Source organism: Canis lupus, chromosome 9 (assembly GCF_003254725.2).
Source record: "Canis lupus dingo isolate Sandy chromosome 9, ASM325472v2, whole genome shotgun sequence".
NCBI classification, from domain to species: domain Eukaryota; kingdom Metazoa; phylum Chordata; class Mammalia; order Carnivora; family Canidae; genus Canis; species Canis lupus.
In genome coordinates this window covers 59,062,494-59,082,302 of record NC_064251.1, presented here as the reverse complement: position 1 = coordinate 59,082,302, position 19,809 = coordinate 59,062,494, and the positions used below count along the sequence as shown (strand labels likewise).

Genomic DNA, 19,809 nt, shown 5'->3' with positions numbered 1-19,809 from the left:
ACGCCATGGGCTGCAGGTGGCGCTAAACCGCTGCGCCACCAGGGCTGCCCTGAGACCTGTCATTTTTGGTGGGACAGAGTATAGACATTAAAGACGAAAAATAAAAAGTTTCAAATTAGTAGTATGGATAAGCAACACTTTAAGAGTTGAGAGTTGGAATTTATCACTGGGGGCATACTATATGGTTGGGAAAGGAGGTTTTACTGAGCCAGGCCTTGGAAATCAGAACAAGTAAGTAATTAAGTTGAGGTCTTATGTAAATAATAATTTAATAATATGAAGGTGAGGTGAAAATAAAAATGAAAAGGCAGATTTCGCTGGAACAAGTGATTTTATTTTATTTTTTTTAACAAGTGATTTTATATAGGAAAATTGTGTGAGATAGGATTGGAAGTGTGGATTAAAGCAAGATTGGCCCTTGAGTATTACACTAAGGAGTTTGGAAATTATCTTTTTTTTTTTTTAAAGGATTTTATTTATTCACCTCATGAATAAATACACAGGCAGAAGGAGAAGGAGGCTCCATGCAGGGAGCCCAATGTGGGACTCGATCCCACGACTCCAGGATCATGCACTGAACCAAAGGCAGATGCTTAACCGCTGAGCCACCCAGGTGTCCCTGGAAATTATTTTCTAGGAAGTAAGGAATAAATGAGAATTTTGAGCATCTTTGTTTTTCTTTTAAGTCTTTTGTGAAACTTCCAGGTATTAATGTTTTTGGTATGGGGTACTTATTTTAGTTAACTTTTTTTTTTTAAGATTTTATTTATTCATGAGAGGGAGGGAGAGAGAGAGAGAGAGGCAGAGAGAGAAGCAGGCTCCATGCAGGAAGCCTGACATGGGACTCGATCCCGGGTCTCCAGAATCAGGCCCTGGGCTGAAGGCGGCGCTAAACCGCTGAGCCACCTGGGCTGCCCTATTTTAGTTAACATTTAATGATAATTTCATACTGTTCACTTGTTTTTTTCTATCTACCAAAGACCATATTCCTGTTCTTCCTATGTTATATCCATGGTTATGAAATCTCTAACAAGAGTATGTTATTGAAATATCTCTTATTCATTCATATATTCATTTACCAAATACAGACTGAAATGCTTGTAATATGACAGGTTTTGTTCTAGTCAGTGCAGATACAGCAGGGAACAAATTAGGCAAAAATCTCTCCTGTGGAGAAGAGATACAAGTGTGTGAAAGAATAGGGGCTGACCTTTTAGATAAGGTGTCCAAGAAAGATCTCACTGAAGAATACTTTTGAGTAAGAAGTCCTAAAGGAAGTAAGAGATTTGGAAGGTGACCAAGTACAAAGGTGAAAGTATACCTAGCAAGTTTGAGAACATAGATGGAACAGAATGAAAGAGGGAGCAAGTAGTAGAGTGATTACATGTCCTTGTTTACATCTTTTGTCTTGATGAAATTATTATTTTTTAAGGAATTATTTTAAAGATTTATTTATTCATGAGAGACACACAGAGAGAAAGGCAGAGACCCAGTCAGAGGGAGAAGCAGGCTCCTCATAGGAGCCCAATGTGGGACTTGATCCCAGACCCTGGGATCACGACCTGAGCTGAAGGCAGCTGCCCAATCACTGAGCCACCCAGGCATCCCTTGTCTTGATGAAATTATTAATAATGCTCACTTGCACTCCTAGTAGTGTCTTGGTTTGGATGGCAAATTATATAATCTTCTGGTTATAGGAGGTGAAATCAGAGGTGTAAGGACGATGGAGCCAGACCATGGAAAACTGAGAAGAGCTTTTAGAGAATTTTGGGCACAAGCATGATATGATTTGACTTGGTATTTTATAGACTCGGTCTGGCTGCTACATTGAGAGTAGACTAGAAGCAAGTACTAAAGCAAGATTGGGAGGTTGTTGCCGTGATCCAGGTGACACATATGTTATTTTGGACCAGAGTGGTAGTTAGCAATTGAAATGAGAGGTAGGTAGATTTTGGATGTGTTTTGGAGGTACAGTCATCAGGAGTTGATGACAGGTGTAAGAAAAAGAAGGGAGTCAAGGATGATGACAAAGTTTTTGGCCTAAGCAGTTGGGAAGATGGAATTGCCATTGATTGAGATGAGGAAGGTTCAGATTTAGAAAGGTTTTCCTGGCATGGTGCTGGGGGTTATCGGATAGGGAGGATGAGTGCAAGTTTTGGACATGTGAAATTTGAGATACCTGTTTGACAACCCATAGGAGATGTTGAATAGGTAGTTGCATATTTGGATCTGGCATTCAGAGGAAAGGTAAAGTCTGGAGATAGATACTAATTTGGGAGCTGCCAGCATTTTGATGGTTCTTAAGCCACAAGATGGAATGAAATTGCCTAAGTGTAGATAGAAAGGGAAAGGTCTGACAAATGAGCCTAGGGGTTAGTCCAGTGTTTTAAATCAGGGAGATGAGGGGGAATTACAGAGGAGACTGAGACTGAATGGAGAAGACAGGAGGAACCATGTCTGTGTGTTGTCCCAGAGTCGAAGAAAGTGTTTCAAGGAGAGCGGTTAACCATGTCAGATGTTTCTGTTAAATCAAGAAGAGGAATGATAATGTATCATTGGATTAACAATGTGCTTATTTATTTACTTATTTGTATATATATATTTAAAGATTTGAGAGAGAGAGTGGGGGGGGGAGGGGCAGAGAGAGAGGGTGAGAGAACCACAAGCAGACTCTATGCTGAGCACAGAACCTGGTGTGGAGCTTGATCTCATGACCCCGAGGTCCGACCTGATCCAAAACCATGAGTCAGACACCTAATTGTGCCACCCAGGCACCCCACAATGTGCTTATTTAATTATTGGTGATTTGAAGACTAGTTTTTTTTTTTTAAGATTTTACTTATTCATGAGAGACACAAAAAGAGGGCAGAGACACAGGCAGAGGGAGAAGTAGGCTCCCTGCAGGAAGCCTGATGCAGGACTCAGTCCCAGGACCCCGGGATCATGCCCTGAGCAGACGCTCAACTTCTGAGCCACTCAGGCGTCACAAAGACTAGCAGTTTTGATGGAGTGGTAAGACAGAACTTATTAGTGTGGGTTCAGGAGGGGGTCAGAGGAGAGAAACTGGAGATAGTGATTATAGACACTTCTTTCAAAGAATTTTCTTGTAAAGGGAGGGAGAAAAATAGGGGTGGAATCTGAAGGGGAGACATAAAGTAGAGAGTTTTTTTTTTTTTTTAAAGATTTATTTATTTATTCATTCATGATAGACAGAGAGAGAGAGAGAGAGAGGCAGAGACACAGGCATAGGGAGAAGCAGGCTCCATGCTGGGAGCCCGATGTGGGACTCGATCCCGGGACTCCAGGATCGCGCCCTGGGCCAAAGGCAGGCGCTAAACCGCTGAGCCACTCAGGGATCCCCCTTTTTTTTTTAATAAAGATTTTATTTATTCATGAGAGATACAGAGCGAGGCAGAGGCAGAGGAAGAAGCAGGCTCCCCTGCAAGGAGCCCAATATGGGACTTGATCCCAGGACCCCGGGATCATGCCCTGAGTGGAAGGCAGGTGCTCAACCACTGAGCCACACAGGCGTCCGGAGAGGTTTTTTTTAAGGGTGAAAAATAATAACATGTTTATATATTGGTGAGAATGATCCAGTAGAGAAGGAAATGTGGATGGGGGTGGGTATAGGATAGTTGGATTTCTACAGGGATGCTGTTGAGTAGATGTGAAGGGAGGAAATTAGCATAACAGTAAGGGTTGGCTTTAACCTAGAGAAAGGCATTCAAAGTAAAGGAAAAAGTGGAACAAATAAGAGAGGATGTGTGTGTGTGTGTGTACATGCATATATATATATTCATACTTGTAGTTACCTGTGGTTTACTTGTTCCTGGCTTCATAGTTGACTAAGCTTTATGAGGACAGAGGCTGTGTCTGGTTTGTTCTGTCCTGTACTTTTAGTGCCTGGTACAGCGAAGACATTCAGAAAATATTTGTTGAATTGAATTAAATTGGAGAAGATAGCTTTTAACAACCTTTCCAAATCTAAGGTCCTTTTTTTTTTTTTTTTTTTTTTTCCAAATCTAAGGTTCTATTTTGATATTAAGATCATAAAGAAGGAGGGCCTGAGTGGCAGTTGATTAAGCATCCAGCTCTTGATTTTGGCTCAGGTCATGATCTCAAGGTCATGCGTTAGGCTCTGCACTCAGGGCGGAGTTTGCTTCTCCTTCTTCCTGCCCCTTCCCCCTGCTTGTGTGCATGTATGCAATCTCTCTCTCTCTCTGAAAATCAATAAATCAATAAATCTTTATTTTTTTTTAAAGATTTTATTTATTTATTTATTCATGAGAGACATGCAGGGAGCCAGACATGGGACTCGATCCTGGGTTCCTAGGATCAGGTCCTGGGCTGAAGGCGGCGCTAAACTGCTGAGCCACCCAGGCTGCCCTCAATAAATCTTTAAAAAAGAAAAATATCATAGATGAAATAAAGAATTTAAGCTCAGACAAGAAAGGGTTGGAGACACCTGTATTTTAAATGGTATTTGAGGGGATCCCTCGGTGGCGCACCGGTTTAGCGCCTGCCTTTGGCCCAGGCCGCAGTCCTGGAGACCCGGGATCGAATCCCATGTCGGGCTCCCTGTGCATGGAGCCTGCTTCTCCCTCTGCCTATGTCTCTGCCTCTCTCTCTCTCTCTCTCTGTGACTATCATAAATAAATAAAAAATTTAAAAAAATGGTATTTGAGGATAAACTCAAATGACGTAGTTTTCGCTAGAAGCCAGATGAATTTCTTTAAAAACCAATAGATAAAAGGAACATTAAGGAGTCAATTATTAACAGAACTGGAAATTAAGGTAGATGTGACTGACAAAATGTTTAGATTAGTTGGTTGAGAGCAAGGGCTGCTTTGGAACCAGAACTGAGTCTGTGAATTTTGATGTAGCTACTTGATAGGTGTGTCAGCACTTTCCTGAACTGTTAAATGAAGTTAATGAGAGCAAAGTCATCATAGGGTTATAAGGATTCAATGAGAAAAAAAAATACCAGTGCCTGCATAAAAAAGTTCTAAATAATATTAGCTTGATATGAATATTGTTGTTAGTTTGGTACTGATGTATGTATGGTAAAATTTCTCCGCTTTTAGATTCATGCCTACATTTTATTTTAGCAGTTTCCTGGTAGCTCTAGCTATTGTGTTATAGTGGTGCCTTATAAGAGCAGAACAATTTCATAGACTTTACCTTTTACATTCCCAACCCTTTTCTGCAACTGTTGTTTTTTAGTAGTGACCTGTTTGTTAGGCATATTTGTGTGTGTGTGGCCGGGAGGTATTATTTTTTGCAAAATATCTGAGCCAGTAGATTTCGGGCTACCTGAATTGAGTTCAGTTAACATGTTTGCACCCCTACCTGCCATCGCCTAATGTTAGGAGACAAAGTTGAATTCTTTCCCTCCGCGTTTACAGTCTAAAGGAAGAGCTAAAGATATAATATCATTATACTCTGGCATGTGCTACATATTGTATAAAAGTATTCAGAACATGAATTTAATTTAGGTAAGCTGTTGTGGACAAAAATATAGGTCAGAGTTAATTCATATTTTTAATCTCTTGCATTTTACCCAGTGGTTTATGACACTTTTCTTTTTTTAGGGTGGGGGATAGAGGGAGAGGGAGAGAGAGAATTTTATTTTAAGCAGGTTCCATGCCCAGCGTGGAGCCGGACATGGAGCTCAATCTCACAACCCTGAGATCATGACTTGAGCTGAAATCAAAAGTTGGATGCTTTTTTTTTTTTTTTTTAAGATTTTATTTATTTATTCATGATAGATGGAGAGAGAGAGAGACAGAAACAGAAACAGAGACACAGGCAGAGGGAGAAGCAGGCTCCAGGCCGGGAGCCCGACGCAGGGCTCGATCCCGGAACTCCAGGATCACGCCCTGGGCCAAAGGCAGGCGCTAAACTGCTGAGCCACCCAGGGATCCCCACAAGTTGGATGCTTAACTGACTGAGCCACCCAGGCCGCCCCTGTATAATGTTTTTAAAAGTATTATTTTGTGGGATGCCTGAGTGGCTTAGTGGTTGAGCATCTGTCTTCAGCTCAGGGTATGATCCCAGCATCCTGAGATCGAGTCCCGCATTGGGCTCTTCACAGGGAGCCTGCCTCTCCCTCTGCCTGTGTCTCTGCCTCTCTCTGTGTCTCTCATGAATAAAATAAAATATTTTAAAAAGTATTATTTTTTAGGGGTAAGTACCTGTTTTTTGACAGCACTCAGACCAACTTATTATAGAAAACAAAGAAATAAAGTATATAATTTATGAACTTGAAAGAAAAAAATGCTTAACAAGTTTGTCTAGATTTATTTAAAATATTTTTGGGGCTCCCTGGGTGGCGCAGCGGTTTAGCGCCTGCCTTTGGCCTAGGGCGTGATCCTGGAGTTCCGGGATCTAGCCCTGTGTCGGGCTCCCGGTGCATGGAGCCTGCTTCTCCCTCTGCCTATGTCTCTGCCTCTCTGTGTGTGTGTGACTATCATAAATAAATAAAAATTAAAAAAAGAAACTTAAAATAATTTTGAATAAGGCAGCTCCGGTGGCACAACGTTTTACTGCCGCTGCAGCCCAGGATGTGATCCTGGCGTCCTGGGATTGAGTCCCACATTGGGCTCCCTGCATGGAGTCTGCTCCTCTCTCTGCCTGTGTCTCTGCCTCTCTCTCTCTCTTTGAATAAATAAATAAAATCTTAAAAATATATTTTTGAAAACATTTGAACTATTGAAGGGTTTAGAAGGTGAATTCTTTTTTTTTTTTTTTTTTAAGATTTTATTTATCTACTCATGAGAGTCAGAGAGAAGCAGAGACATAGGCAGAGGGAGAAGCAGACTCCCTACGGGGAGCCCGATGTGGGACTCGATCCCAAGACCCCAGGATCATGACCTGAGCCGAAGGCAGACGCTCAACCACTGAGCCACCCAGACATCCCATAGAAGGTGAATTCTTGTTTAGACTAGGTGGAACATTATTATCATGTGTTAATTTTATTTAAGTGAAGCTGTATTTGAAGGTTTTAATTTCTAAATTGCATAAATTGGTGCATATTTTGCTGTCACTGGAAACATTTTATGTGTCCTATCTTGAACAATATTTTGGTTATAATTAGACTGTGAGCTCCTTGAGATTAGGGGACCTGGCTAGGCTCCAACAGAGCTCAGTAATATTTTGTTGAATTAAGTTGTATTAAAGCCACAAAAAGGCCACAGTTTGAGACTTTCTAAAATATTTTCCCCATATGAAAAATTTCTAACATAACTGAAATTGTTGAAGGATAGGATAATGATTATCATCTGCCCTCCACCCAGTTTCAACAGTTGTTTTACATTTTGCTGCATTTTCAAAATTTTATTTTTTTGCCGAAGTATGTACAAGTCAGTTGCAGACATCCTTTTTTTTTTTTTTTTTTAATTTTTATTTATTTATGATAGTCTAACAGAGAGAGAGAGAGAGAGAGGTAGAGACACAGGCAGAGACACAGGCAGAGGGAGAAGCAGGCTCCATGCACCGGGAGCCCGATGAGGGATTCGATCCCGGGTCTCCAGGATCGCACCCTGGGCCAAAGGGAGGCGCCAAACCGCTGCGCCACCCAGGGATCCCAGTTGCAGACATCCTAACACTATTTTTACATACTTGAGCACACGTCTCTTAAAAATAAGATATTCTTGGGCAGCCCGGGTGATTCAGCGGTTTAGCACTGCCTTTGGCCCAGGGCCTGATCCTGGAAACCTGGGATCGAGTCCCATGTTGGGCTCCCTGCATGGAGCCTGCTTCTCCCTCTGCCTCTCTCTCTCTCTCTCTCTCTCTCTCTCTCTCTGTGCCTCTCATGAATATGTAAATAAAATCTTAAAAAAAAATAAATAAAAAGGATACTCTCTTGAGTAACCACAGGATTTTTTAATCATTCCTGTAGATATTAGAGTAATAATAATAGTGTACTGGCTCTGTCATCTCTTACTTGTGTGGTTGTGGGCAAATAACATCTCCAAGCCTCAGTTTCCTTAGCTGCAGAGCACTTCCCTGAGAGGGATATTATGAAGATGAAATGTGTAAAGTTCTTAGAAGCACACCAGGCACCATTTTCAGTTAATAATGTGTTTTCCCATACAGTACCAACTGTAGTGAATTAATACCACAGCCACCCCTTGTTGCCAGAGTTGGAAACTTTTACCTTTTCTCCCCCATTTGTTGTTAACAAATCTTGTATTTGTCTTGTAACATCTCTTAAACTTGTCTTATTTTTCCATTGCCACCATATTTCCTGCCTGCTAACAATTTTAGTCTGTCTAGTTCCATCCCCACCTCCTCATCCTTTTCCTTACTGCTAGAGTTTATGCTCCCAAATATAAATGTAATCTTTTTAATCTCCTGTTTAAAACTTTTCACATTGCTTACAGGCAAGGTCCGAGTTTCTTAACTTTGGCTTCTGTGTACCTTCTGTCGCTGTAGCCTTATCTCTCATTGCCTCCCTGCACATTCTCTCCCTCCCCTTACCACCGAACACAACACAGTTCCCCAATTCCCCAACTTGCCTTTTAAGACTAATTGCAGGTTCCTTCTCTTTTTCCCCCCTCTCTACCTTGTACAGTCTACTAGCATAATACTTGTAACATTTTGGACAGCCATTTGCTTGCATGTCTGTCTTGTTCTGCCAAGTTAGAAAGTCCTTGAGGGTACACATTAGTTTTTATCGCTTTTTGTATTCCTAGTATCTAAAATGTTGCTTGTACCAGGGTTAAAATAAATGTAGGTATTGTGTCCACATTTTGTGGGTGAGAAAAATCTGATGTTCAGAGAATATGTCATGTGCTTAAAGTAGCAAAACTAATTAACGAAGCATTCAGATCTTGATGAACTCATTTCAGTATTGTTTCCATTAACTATAATATTTCTTATAATCACTATCTTTTATTCAATGATTCTGTTCTTAGTCTGTGGACTTAGAGCCCCCTAGAGGATGTTACAGTTCCCACATGGAAGTTTATAAAATCATATATGCATTTTCTGTAAATTGAGTTAATATGATTATATAAGTATATGTATGCCACCAGTTTTTTTTTTCATCTACCCACATGGTTTTGTTATTGACAACAAATCATTTTGGTGGGCATACCTATACCTTTTTTTTAAAGATTTTATTTATTTACTTGAGAGATACTTACTTGAGAGAGAGCAAGTGAGCAGGGAGAAGAAGGTCGAGAGGGATAAGCAGACCTCTTTGCTGAATACAGAGCCTTCCTCAGGGCTTGATCCCACGATCCGCAGATCATGACCTGAGCTGAAATCCAGAGTTGGCTGCTCAACTGACTGAACCACCCAGGCGCACATGCTTTCACTTTTTGAGAAAAGAGCAGTATGAGGGCCCTCATGATACAGGAGATTTGGAATAACAGCTTTGCATAGTTTGCTTAGGGAATTGATAAGGTATAAGAAAGTTTTTTGTTTTTTTTTTTAAGATTTATTTCTTTGGGAGAGAGAGAGAATGCGTGCAGGTGGGAGGGGCAGAGGGAGAGGAAGACTTGCAAGCTGACTCCACACTGAGTGGAGTATTCATACTCACACTCATACTCAGCTTACTGAGTACTGAGCCCAATTTGGGACTTGATCTCACCACTCTGAGATCATGACCTGAGCCAAAACCAAGAGTTGGATTCTCAACTGACTGCACCACCCAGGTGCCCCAAGAAAGTGGTTTTCGAAAGCTATAAGATTCAGGTTAGATGGTAATATCTGAAATTTTCCTAGTCTTCAATAGTTCATTAACATAAAAAAATTTTAAAAATTTCTGAAATGAAACTTAATTAAAAATTGCTAAACCTATTTCTTTAAGTCAGGTGGTTTTATTTTTTATTTAAAGATTTTTATTTATTTATTCATGAGAGACACAGAGAGAGGCAGAGACACAGGCAGAGGGAGAAGTAGGCTCCATGCAAGGAGCCTGATGTGGGACTTGACCCCAGGACTTCAGGATTACTCCCTGGGCCGAAGGCAGGCATTCAACTGCTGAGCCACCCAGGCATCCCAAGTTAGGTGTTTTTTTTTTTAGCACCAAAACTTTATTTCAGTATATGAACATGTTTTTGTTTGATCTCTAAACATACTGAGAGTTCTGAGGTCTGGATTTTCATCTCTCATAGAATCTGAATTCAGTAAAAAAAAAAAAAAAAAAAAAAAAAAGAATCTGAATTCAGTACAAATTGTATTGTTTTATCAACTCCAAATAGACCCATTAAGGTCATTTATGAATCTGGCTGGGACAACTTTTTTTCTTAGCTTTGTTGAGGTATATTTGATATGTAACATTGTGTAAATTTAATTAATGTTTAATTCTTAATAAGAATTACTTTTCTAGGGGATCCCTGGGTGGCGCAGCGGTTTAGCGCCTGCCTTTGGCCCAGGGCACGATCCTGGAGACCCGGGATCGAATCCCACGACGGGCTCCCGGTGCATGGAGCCTGCTTCTCCCTCTGCCTGTGTCTCTGCCTCTCTCTCTCTCTCTCTCTCTGTGACTATCATAAATAAAAAAAAAAAAAGAATTACTTTTCTACCTTAATGGCAGTGTGCTGTCTGGATATACAATGTTGTATTGTGTTATCTGGGCCACGAGCACTTCTATCGTTGATATAAAACATTGTGGTCTGAGGGAAACTTATTGGTGGGGTTATGAGCTGAGCTGAGTGTTTTGTGTCACTCTACTTCACATCCCCTGGGAGGGTCTGAGGCTAGGACCAAGAGCGGCCCTCCTGGGTTTCAGGGAGGTGAGTTCTCTCTACCTGAGGGTAGACTGAGCAAGAGGTGCCGTGGACCCTGCCCTGGAGGGAGGAGGCTGGCAGATGCCTCCTTAGCCAAAGCTTGAAACAGACTCATGGCCAGTAAAGTGAGTTCAATGACTGAGGGGTCTCATAACCCAATTCAGACTTCTCTGCACTGTGTTCTGGCAGTCATTCCAGGCCCAAGGGTAGCTTAAATAATAATGCTTTAAAATATGTGTGCTATTTTTATCAGCTTGTTTAGCTACTAGATAAACGAGATTTGTGTGATTTTATGCATTCCTTTGGCAAATACTTACTCAGTTTTTGCTACAAACCAGTTGCTCTGCTCAGCCCAGAAATTACAACTGTGAGTGAATAAAACACCAACCTTTAGCCTTGGTGGCCCTTACTGTTTAGTGGGGAACCATACCTAAGCATAAAGAATATGCAGGGGATCCCTGGGTGGCTCAGTGGTTCAGCACCTGCCTTTGGCCCGGGGCGTGATCCTGGAGTCCTGGGATCGAGTCCCACATCAGGCTCCCTACTTGGAGCCTGCTTCTCCCTCTGCCTGTGTCTCTGCCTCTCTATGTCTATCATGAATAAATAAACAAAATCTTTAAAAAAAAAAAAAAAAGAATATGCAAGTGGTATTTGTAATATAATGCTATAGAAGCAAGTATACTTCTTAAAAAGGCCAGAAAAGGGAATAGGAATTGATAGTTTGTATTTTAGGAGTTATCTGAGAAGGCCTTTCTAAATAGTCATTTGAATAGAGACCTGAATGAAGTAAAGATACTAGTTGTGCAAAGATACCTAGAGGAATAGTCTTTTAGACAGAGGGATCATCAAATGCAGAGGCTTTGAGGAAGGGCATGCGTGGCCTTTCAAGCAAGAAGGCCAGTGCATCTGGAGCTATGTGAGCAAGGGTAGAATGGTAGGAGATGAGGTTGGGAGAAGTAGCGGGGGTAGATCATATAGGACTTTTAGATTTCATTCTAAATGTAAAATAAGCTTTTGGATGGCTGCTAGTTTGGGAATAAGGTGATCTGACTTCAGTTTAAAGGGTACTTTAGGCTATGTAGAGAAGAGTCTCGAATAGTACAAGAAAGGAAGCAGAGAGATCAGTTAGGAAGTAGTGGTTATAGATCTTTGGATGAGAGATGATGTTGGATGTGGTGAGTAGTCAGATTGGAGATGTATTTTGAAGATTGAGTCAACAGGTTAAATTGGTTGCAATATAAAAGAGAGCAGGCGCCAAACCGCTGCACCACCCAGGGATCGCAGTGGTTTGGCGCTTGCCTTTGGCCCAGGGCGCGATCCTGGAGACCCGGGATCGAATCCCATGTCGGGCTCCCTGCATGGAGCCTGCTTCTCCCTCTGCCTGTGTCTCTGCCTTTCTGTCTCTCTCTGTGTGACTATCATGAATAAATAAATAAAATCTTTAAAAAATTTTTTTAAAAATGGAGCAAAGAAACTCTGGTGCTAATAAATAGATACTAGATTTAAAGAAAATACACAGGTTTTTACTGTGGCTGTCCTGAGCAATGGCCTTACTAGGAGCTATTTATTTTTGTTTATCTGTATTTATAGAGTTTTTCTATACTGAACCTGTGATGCTTCTGCAAAAAATATATAGATTATTTTAAAATTAGAGTTAATCATAGTACTAAATGTAGCCTAATTCATAATGTGTTCTCTTATCCCTTTTGATTTTGGAAAACAATTTAAGTGACATAAAATTTTAAACTTGTCTGTTTACTCTTAGTGATCAGCCTTTGTACCTTCTCCACATTTGAAGATGGTGAAGCTGGATATTCATACTTTGGCCCATCACCTCAAGCAGGAACGCTTATATGTAAACTCTGAGAAACAGCTCATTCAGAGGCTCAATGCAGATGTACTTAAGACAGCGGAAAAGTTATATCGTACAGCATGGATTGCTAAGCAACAGAGAATTAATTTGGATCGGCTTATCATAACCAGGTAAAAAAAAAGGGTTTGAGGTGTTAAATTTTATGGGCCATTGTAATTTTGTGCTAACTGTAAATAAGTGAATCTATTTCCAACAAAGTTCATGCTTTCAGATAGTTTGAATCAACATTAAGGTGAGCCTTTGCTCCATGCAGGGAGCCTGACTAGTCTATTAATTAAACATTTTATAGAGAATTATAACGTAAGCATTAATATTTTATACCACATCAGTTTTGTATCTTTATATATATAATATTTTATTACTGCTGAAAGTAAATTATGTTGTGTTTTGTTTTGATTTTTTTGGCTCCACACCTAACATGGGGCTTGAATTCACAACTTTGAGATCAAGAGTCACATGCTGTACCAATTGAGCCAGCCAGGCACCTCTCTACTTTTCTATTGTTGTCATCATTGTTATTATTATTTTTTTTAAGATTAAAGGAAAATTTGTTTTTGGGTAATCTCTACACCTAATATGAGGCTCGAACTCACAACCCCAAAGTCAGGAGTTGCATGCTCCACTAACTCAGCCAGCCAAGCACCCTTTTTCTCCTAATACTATTTAATATACGTTGGTCAAGACCTTGAACACTGGTTTGACTTGTGTGGGTCCACTTATACATGGATTTTTTTTGTAGAGTACTGTAAACATATTTTCTCTTCCTTATGACTTTCTTAATATTTTCTTTTCTTTAGCTTTATTGTAAGAATACTGTATATAATACAAATACAAAATATGTGTTAATTGACTATTTATGTTCTTTGTAAGGCTTCTGGTCAAACATAGGCTATTAGAAGTTAAGTGTTTGGAGAGTCCGAAGTTCTGCAGGGATTTTTCCACTACATAGGGGGTCATTGCCCCTAATCTCCACATTGTTCAAGGGTCAGCTGTGTATATTTTCTTGTTTCGATACTGTATATCTACTCAGTTTTAGAAGCCTCTTTTTTCCCTGTGTTAATACCTTATTCTTTTGTTCCAAGAAACAGTTTTTACCTCTAAGAAGAGTGGTGCTGAAGTATAATGTTGAGAAAAGGAGCCAGACACAGAAAAGTATATACTGTATGATTTCATTTATGTGAAGCTGAAAGAAAGGACTGATCTTTGATGATAGAAATCAGAATAATGGTTATTTTTTTATACTTTTCGTTGAACCTGATTTACTGTGAGGAATTTGTCCTCCTTTGTACTTTTTGGTTTTGCCTTTCTTTTTTTTTTTTTTTTTCTTTTTTAAGATTTTATTTATTTATTCATGAGAGACAGAGAGAGAGAGGCAGAGACACAGGCAGACACAGGCAGAGGGAGAAGCAGGCTCCATGCAGGGAGCCTGACGTGGGACTTGATCCCGGGTCTCCAGGATCACACCCTGGGCTGAAGGCGGCACTAAACTGCGGGCCACTGGGGCTGCCGGGTTTTGCCTTTCTTTACACATTCAGATGTTGGTGGGCTGAAAGATTTGAGGAGTTTGGAGTGATCTCATTGCTAGGACTATAATCAATCTACATTTCCATGTTTCAGTGGAATGTATGTATTATATTATTGTTATTGATTTTATTGTTTTGCTTGTTTGCTCATTTTTTAGTGCTGAAGCTTCCCCTGCTGAATGTTGTCAGCATGCCAAGATTTTGGAAGATACACAGTTTGTTGATGGATATAAGCAATTGGGATTTCAGGAGACTGCTTATGGAGAATTCTTGAGTCGGTTAAGGGAAAATCCTCGTCTTATTGCTTCCTCTTTGGTTGCTGGGGAGAAACTTAATCAGGAGAACACACAAAATGTTATTTACACAGTTTTTACCTCCCTCTATGGCAACTGTATTATGCAAGAAGATGAAAGCTACCTCCTTCAGGTTTTGAGATACTTGATTGAATTTGAACTTAAAGAAAGTGACAACCCCAGGCGACTTTTGAGGAGAGGAACTTGTGCCTTCAGCATCTTATTTAAACTTTTTTCTGAAGGACTGTTTTCTGCCAAACTTTTCCTCACAGCCACTTTACATGAGCCAATTATGCAACTGCTTGTTGAAGATGAAGATCACCTGGAAACAGATCCAAACAAGCTAATTGATAGGTTTTCCCCATTACAACAGGAAAAACTTTTCGGAGAGAAAGGCTCAGATAGATTCAGGCAAAAGGTTCAAGAGATGGTGGATTCCAATGAGGCCAAACTGGTGGCTTTGGTGAACAAATTTATTGGTTATCTCAAACAGAATACATATTGCTTTCCACATAGTTTGAGGTGGATTGTGTCACAGATGTACAAAACCCTCTCCTGTGTAGATAGACTGGAAGTTGGGGAGGTCAGGGCAATGTGTACTGATCTCCTATTGGCCTGCTTCATTTGTCCTGCAGTTGTCAATCCAGAACAGTATGGAATAATTTCTGATGCTCCTATTAATGAGGTGGCAAGATTTAATCTGATGCAGGTATGCTTTTGCTATTATCATTAGTGTGGCATTCAGTTGAAAATCAGTTGAGTGGGTAGTGGGGTGGGAACAGAAAATCTGACAATGTGTATGTATTTTTACTATTCTGTTTCCTCATACTGGCTTTTAAATATTTGCTTCTTAAGAAATAAAAGCAGTTACTGGGCACCTGGATGGCTCAGCCAGTTGAGCGTCCCACTCTTGGTTTCAGGTCTGATCATGATCTCAGGGTTGTGAGATTGAGCCCTGCGTTGGGCTCCAGGGTTTGGCTCCAGGCTCAGCAGGGAGTCTCCTTGAATTTCTCTCCTTTTGCTCCCTCCCTGCTTGTGGATGTGTACACACACACTCTCTGAAATAAATAAATCTTAAAAAAAAAAAAAAAAAAAAGGAAATAAAAGCAGTTAAATTGGGATTTAAAAATATTGTAGTCATAAAATATTTTGTTAGTTTTTTCCCTCAAAGATCTATTTATTTATTTATTTATGAGAGAGGGAGAGCATGTAGCGAGGGGGAGGAATAGGGAGAGAAATTCTTTTTTTTTTTTTTTTTTTTTTTAAGGGGGAGAAATTCTTGAGCAGACTCCCTGCTGAGTGGAGATTCCCACCATGGGGCTCCATCCCAATGTGGGGCTTGATCCCAGGACTCTGTGATCATGACCTGAGCCAAAATCAAGTGCTAATGAATGTTCATATTTTGCTGCAGAAATGTGAATACATTTGATTATAGGATACCACCCTTAATACTGGCTTTTTTACATGTATGCACTAATCAACCTTTCTAAAACCTTCAGATTTTGAAATCTGAAACTCTTCTGGACCTCAGACTTTCAGAAAGAGGAGTTTTGGATTTGTATTAGCATTTTCTCCCCCTTAATCATCTGAACTACTGAAGTCATGTTATTTCTTTTTTTCTTTTTAGAGAGGAGGAGGGGGTGAGGGGCGACGAGAGAATGAGAGATAGAATCCCAGACAGGCGCTACACCCAGTGCAGAGCCTGATTGATGTAGGGCTTGATCTCACGACCCTGAGATCATGACATGAGCTGAAATCAAGAGTCAGATGCTTAACTGACTGAGCCACCTGGGCATTCTCATGTTATTATTTCTTAAAGGAAGTTTTTAATCATATCCTATCCCCCAGAAATACTGTAAAGAAGAAACTGAATTTATTTGGAATATAATATATCTTAGGATGATTTTTTTTTTAATGATAAGCTTTTTGAATTTAAGATTATTTATTTATTTGAAAGTGAGAGCATGCACCAGTGGAGAGGGACAGAGGGAGAAGCAGACTCCTTGCTGGGCAGGGAGCCTGACTCGGAGCTTGATCCCAGGCCTTTGGGATCATGATCTGAGCCGAAGGCAGACACTTAACCAACTGAGCCACCCAGGTGCCCCAAGGTTTTTTTTTTCATGGTCAATTATATTATTTATTATTTTTTAAATATTTAATTTATTTAGTCATGAGAGACACAGAGAAAGAGAGAGGCAGAGACACAGGCAGAGGGAGAAGCTGGCTCCATGCAGGGAGTCCTATGTAGGACTCGATTCCGGGTCTCCAGGATCACACCCTGGGCTGAAGGCGGCACTAAACCACTGAGCCACCCAGGCTGCCCCGGTCAATTATATTATGTTGTTGTGTTTAGCAATTAACTATATAAAACTTCCCAAAATGAAATTTAAAGATTTTTATTGTCTGTGCAACATTAAATTTATTCTTAAGATAGTTGTAGGTTTTTATTTTTGTCATTTCAATAGAGATTGAATCACTTATTTTCAAAATGAGTAAAAATATCTGGGAATTGTCCCAGATATTAAGATGATACTAATATAATATTAGCTTGCTCCAGAATGTCTTTAAAGATAGTAGATTAGAGTCGCCTAGGTGGCTCAGTCAGTAAGTGTCCGATTCTTGATTTTGGCTCAGGTTATGATGTCGGGTTCATGAGATTGAGCCCTGAGTTGGGCTCCGTGTTTAACAGAATGTCTGCCTGAGATTCTCTCTCTCTCTCTGTCCCTCCCCTCTCCTCTGAGATAAATAAATAAATTTTTTTTAAAAGATTTTATTTATTTATTCATGACAGACACAGAGGGAGAGAGAGGCAGAGACACAGGCAGAGGGAGAAGCAGGCTCCATGCAGGGAGCCTGACGTGGGAGTCGATCCCGGGTCTCCAGGATCACACCCCGGGCCGAAGGCAGAGCTAAACCACTGGGCCACCAGGGCTGCCCAACAAATAAATCTTTAAAAAAAAAATAGAGTAGATTAACAGTCCTCTTTTACAAGTAAGGAATTTGCTCTGTGAATTAATAAATTAATATTTACTTTCCAAGCAGCTCTGTTCTGTAGGATTTCTTAAATAAAAAAAAAAAAAATTCTACTTTGAGTATTCTGTGAACTATAAAGGGAAAAGTACTTAGTATTAACTTGAAGTAGTTTGAATCAAGTTTTGCAAATTTTAAAATTTCTAGATGTATGAAAAGTAGAATATCAGAAACAAAGGTGTTATATTTTTGTTTTATATTGTCAATATAATGTTAAAGTAAAATTTTCTACTTATTGTCTTGAACTCCTAATCTATATATAGTAAAAGCTGATGTAGAGAAGATAAGCATTTAATTTGGGATCCTGGGATCCCTGGGTGGCTCAGCGGTTTTGGTGCCTGCCTTCAGCCCAGGGTGCGATCCTGTGGTCCCGGGATCAAGTCCCGTGTCGGGCTCCCGGCATGGAGCCTGCTTCTCCCTCTGCCTGTGTCTCTGCCTCTCTCTCTCTCTCTCTCTCTCTCTCTATCATAAATAAATAAATAAATAAATAAATAAATAAATAAATAAATAAATCTTAAAAAAATAATAATTTGGGATCCTACTTTGCATGCCTGGTCAGATAGTATGAATATTATTATGAAACAAAATTTTAGCCTCGAATGGAAGTAGAGAAGAATTTATAAGTATCTATAGCCTGTGTCTCTGTATGACTGCTTTGGGTTGCAGGTTGGCCGCCTTTTGCAGCAGTTGGCAATGACTGGCTCAGAAGAGGGAGATCCCCGGACAAAAAGCAGCCTTGGAAAATTTGACAAAGTAAGAATGAATATTATCTCATGTGAAATGCCATTTATAGAAAATTTTGCCAAAGCATTAGTGAACTTAACTATGGTCTTTATTAAATCTTGTTTCTTATTAAAAATAAATGGTCTTTTCAATGATCCTTGGTATATACAGAGAGAATACAGTGTTGGATCAGCAGCATTTAAAGGAAGATCTCACTAAAGATGACTAGTTCTCACTTATTGAAGTGTTGAGGGTTGCTATTGTAATGAGAGCCAAAGAGCTATTAAGATTATTTTATTTCAGAAAGTTTAAGGCACCTGGCTGGTTCAGTTGGTAGAGTATGGGACTCTTGATCTTGGGGTTGGAGTTTCAGCCCCATGTTGGATATAGAGATGACTTCAAAGATTTTATTGATTTATTATTTAGTTATTTTAGAGACAGAGGGTGTGCATGTGCAAACAGAGGAGGAGCAGAGGGAGAGGGAGGGGCAAAGACTCTCAAGCAGTGTCCATGTTAAGCATGGACCTCTACGTGGGGCTCTCTCCCAAGACCCTGAGATCCTGACCATAGCAGAAACAAAGGGTCTGATTGATGCTCAACCAAATGAGCCACCGATGCTCCCTGAGTGTAGAGATTATTTAAATGAAAAACAAAAAACCTAAATAGGACGGCTCAGTTGGGTCAGTGTCCAACTCTTGGTTTCTTCTTGCATCATGATCTCAGGATCCTGAGATTGGTTCGGGTCAGTGGGGAGTCTGCTTTAGATTCTATCCCTGTCCCTCTTCCTCTCTCCTTCCCCACTAATTGCATGTGTGTGTACACACATACAATCTCTCTAAAATGGGTGAATCAATCTTTACAAATAAATAGTTTAATTTTTTAAGCCACTAAAGGAAAACAGTGATAATTGTATAATTTTAAGTGTATTTCATAGATATGTTCTATGGCATCGTTCAGTTAAAATTTCCTATTTGAATAGGCTGTACAATTCAACCTTACTTAAAATTTAGAGGTAATCCAGTGAAATTCCACTTCCACTTCTGATCTCTAACCTTTATTTCCTCCCCAAAAGGTTCTTGGTGTTCTCAATCTTTCATGTTTTCTTTGAGAGATCTATATGTATACAAGCAAATTCTTACATATGTTTTCCCAGTTACCCCCATCCCTCCCTTTTCACAAGTGGTAGAGTAGTGTGCACTGTTCTGTGTCATGTTTGTTTCACATACCAGAATTTCATGGAGACAATTCTATGTCAGTTCATAAAGAGTTTAATTTTTTTCAATGTTAGGTTTAATATAATTTTCAAAGGAAAACTTTTTGGATGCTTGTCCACCTTAATTAGAAATTTTTTCCCCTTATTTTAAAGAGAAAATATTTCACTGTGATCTTTTTCTGTTTAACAGAGCTGTGTTGCTGCTTTTCTTGATGTTGTGATTGGGGGCCGTGCAGTGGAGACCCCTCCAATGTCCTCCGTTAATCTTCTGGAAGGATTGAGCAGGACTGTGGTTTATATAACCTATAGTCAGCTTATTACTCTGGTAATGGCTTTATTCTTTAATAGGTTTTTCTCAAAAGTAATTTATCTAAGCATGGGCAGAGTCATAGATGAGTACATTGTGTGAGAAATA

The 19,809-nt window shown here is 39.9% G+C and overlaps 1 protein-coding gene across 5 annotated transcripts in view; it reads left to right on the top strand.

The window, feature by feature from the left end:
• Positions 1-19,809, top strand: part of GAPVD1 (GTPase activating protein and VPS9 domains 1) — an 83,553-nt gene that overhangs the window by 21,921 nt on the left and 41,823 nt on the right. For all 5 annotated transcript variants that reach the window (XM_049115030.1, XM_025475146.3, XM_025475147.3 and 2 more), the window contains exons 2-5: positions 12,505-12,722; positions 14,294-15,137; positions 18,125-18,211; positions 19,585-19,719. In XM_049115030.1, coding sequence (XP_048970987.1) covers positions 12,538-12,722; positions 14,294-15,137; positions 18,125-18,211; positions 19,585-19,719 — 1,251 coding nt within the window. In that variant the 5' untranslated portion in view covers positions 12,505-12,537. The remainder of the gene's footprint in view (positions 1-12,504; positions 12,723-14,293; positions 15,138-18,124; positions 18,212-19,584; positions 19,720-19,809) is intronic.